The 3,225-nt window shown below is 39.0% G+C and overlaps 1 protein-coding gene across 1 annotated transcript; it reads right to left on the bottom strand.

Annotated features, from left to right (window-relative positions):
* Window positions 1-983: 983 nt before the first annotated feature.
* LOC133337363 (type-2 histone deacetylase 2-like) lies at window positions 984-2,875 on the bottom strand (the record flags this gene model as incomplete). Its single annotated transcript, XM_061545593.1, has 3 exons — window positions 984-1,430; window positions 1,620-1,996; window positions 2,111-2,875. Coding segments are annotated over 3 exons (1,589 nt in total), but the record flags the coding sequence as incomplete, so codon positions are not given.
* Between the last annotated feature and the right edge of the window lie 350 nt (window positions 2,876-3,225).

Raw genomic sequence — 3,225 nt, 5'->3', positions numbered from 1 at the left:
ATTAAACGTCTTTAAAGGTTTCAATCTTCCCGAAAGGAATTTAAAGGCTTCTATCGTTCAAAAAAGGAATTTAAAGGCTTGTATCGACAAAATCAACATACATTCCGTTAGTTGCAGATTACTACGATACGCCATTTCCACATAGTAATATTAGAATACTGATCCCGAACAGGCCGTGCACACCGAACTTTTCGAGCATATGGAGAACACAAACTGGGTTGAAGTAGTTTGCAAAATTCACTGTTATTTGAATAAAATAAAAAATGTAGAAACAAGGCCTTCAAAGCTATGATCCGCAGTAATATGGGGACAAATTCTAAAATGGGTTGTATAGGTAGAATGTATAAGAAAATCCCCATATAACGCTACCCTCAATCTTCGGTATTTTAATTATTTGAATTACTCTTTGGGTAGCAAATCTCCCTACCAAAAATATTAATATCTGTCACCCTTAAGGTACAGCCTCGATCAACGTTAGTTTTTTTTATACCCTATAAAAATATGACGGATCTTTATACAGGGGCTAAGTCAAAACATAAATCTATATTGACAATTTTCTGCAAGGATCCCGAATCTCAAATTACAGCCGCTATGCTCGTAAAATGCGGGTAAAATCTACAAAATGACGTGGCCTTCAAATATTTTATTACCGTTTTAATGGACGAAGCCAATATGTTCAAAACTGTCCAAGAAAGGGGACCCACGTTGAAAGGTGCCCCATCTCCCCTACTTTTTCCCCGGGTTAACCTACTTTATGAGGATTTATTTGACATATATGCAATGGAATTGACAATTTAAATCTACTGGGTTAATAAAATCCTGTCCAATGTAAACGTACTATAAAACTGCATAACGTAAATCAGGACTAATATACCCTCTGAAATAAAAAAACTGTTAATTTTTTTATAAATAATTCTTATACATTTATACTTTTGTTTTCGTCGATTTCTTTTTTCGTCTAATACATTTCAATAATACTAAGCTTAAGCTAGAGGACGTAAGTTGACACGCTTACGCAAGCCATAACGTCCCGACGCAACGGGCACATCATTGCCAGCACTGCGTCCTAACAAATTCCAGAAGGGACGTGGTGTTGTCGTCGTTGTTGTTGGTGGATCTTTGCGTATATAAATGCAGTTAACATTACCGCTCTCGGGTTCTTCGGTTTCGGTTACTGTCTGACTGTAGATGTCCTCATCGGCATCACCCATTATTTTGTCGCCGTTGTTGTTAAATTGTCGTTGAGAATTGCGTTTATTTTTCCGTCTGTTTCTGCGATTGGTATTCTTTTTCTTGTTCTTCTTCTGTTTGTCACCTTTCATCGACAATTGTGTGGGTGTTGTGGCACTAGTGGGTGTAGTATAAGAGGTGGGTGATGTGGGCGAATGGACAACGGGTGTCTTTTTAGTCTTCTTGTTCTTGTTGGAGCCCTTCACACCAGTTTTCTTATTTTTGGATTTCTTGTTCTTATTCTTCTTCTTGTTTTTGCTCTTGGATTTCTTATTCTTGTTCTTCTTTTTGTTTTTGCTTTTGTTCTTCTTTTTGGAGCTGGTCTTCTTTTTGTTGGTTGTCTTCTTCTTATTTTTCTTCCTGAGAGAAGTCTTCCTCTTGTTTGAGGCCTTCTTTTTCTTTGTCTTTGTAGTTTTCTTGGTTCCAGTTCTCTTCACGCTGGTTTTCTTTTTCGTATCCTTCTTGTTTCCCCTTATACTCAGCTCACCACGATTTGGTCTCCTCAATGGCCTTCTCTTATTGCCATTGACTTGGGAGAGCTGATTTTGATTCTTATATTTGTTACGGCGAATTGGTCGTCTATTGCCCACCTGATTCTTGTTGGTCTTCTTTTTGTTCTTCTTATTCTTATTTATCTTATTACTATTTACCTTGCTGGGTTTTTTGACTGGCAAGAGGTGAGAGATATCATCATCAGCACCGGTTGACCAAATAGCTGTGGTGGTTATGGGACTCAATTCCTCATTGTATTGGAATTCGCCATCATCTTCGTCGTCAACACCAGCCGCCAATTCGGCAAGATTAATAATGTGAACACCATTTGCCACGTGACCAATTTGAGCCACTTGAATTGAATCGGCAGCAGCATTCAATGAATCGCGCTCGTCTTCATCAGTCTCCTCATCATCTTCATCCTCTTCCTCATCGCCTGGTTTGACGGGGACCAATTCAAAAACTGCATGAGTATTGGGATTTACCTTAGGTGGTTTATTTGACTCAACAATAACGGCAGAATCGGTTTCGGTTTCATTGAGAATGGTAGCAGGGGCAGTGGCGGCAATGGCAGCCAACGATTGACCCTCACTTTGTAGTTGACCAATAATGGGGACCTGTGGTACATGTACCAACTCAATAGTTTCCGCTGCTTGTGCTCCTACGACATTATCATCACCTTCCTCATCATCATCGCTGTCATCCTGACCATTGGAGCTCTCTACATTCTCGAAGGTAGAATCTCCATTAGCATCTGTGGCCAAAATAACCGTATCGGCCTTAACCACCACATGGGCCATAGCATTACCATTGCTGTCCAAGTTCTCAAATTCACGATTATCTTCATCATCATCTTGAGAATTATCTTGGTTCTCTTCGCTTTCTTCTGAACTTTGTGGTGAATAGAAAAGGACTGCATGTTGCTGTGAAGCTGAGGCACCAGCATAACCCATATTTTCATTGTCATCACCCTCTTCTTCGTCATCATCATCTTGTTGTTCTCTTGCTTCGACTGGTATCACAGCAACTGTAGCTCGTTTACGTCTCGTCACAACGCATTGGGACTTGCCACCCTCCAATTGGCGGCCCTGTATCGTAAATTTTTTCAATTCATATTCATCACCATTTTCATCGACTTCTGTCCAAGATTCAGCTGAAATTTTTGAAAAAAAAATATGTTATAAGTAAATCTGCAAGGAACGGATCTACCTCAAGAACTATAACGTAGACGTTGTAAATCTAAAACTGGACCAATATATTTTCATATAGCAACGAACGGACCAATGAACACCCGATTTAAATTAAATCTTATAAAAGATCTTCCTCTAAACCTCTGACTCACAAATTTCTTATAAGTGACCCTTAAAATGTCTTTTATTCTATGAAAGACCCCTCTACTATTATACTGAACACCATTGAGAATGCCTGAAAATACCTTTGATGTTCCTATCTTAAAGAGACCACTTGACGGCAGTTCTTTTTCAGTAGATGTGTTTTATTGTA

Source organism: Musca vetustissima, unplaced genomic scaffold (genome assembly GCF_032173495.1).
Source record: "Musca vetustissima isolate MV318-11 ecotype Yass unplaced genomic scaffold, APGP_CSIRO_Mvet_v1 utg420955, whole genome shotgun sequence".
In the NCBI taxonomy this organism is placed as follows: domain Eukaryota; kingdom Metazoa; phylum Arthropoda; class Insecta; order Diptera; family Muscidae; genus Musca; species Musca vetustissima.
The sequence above is the reverse complement of the archived record's forward strand: the minus strand, read 5'-3'. Positions and strand labels throughout refer to the sequence as shown.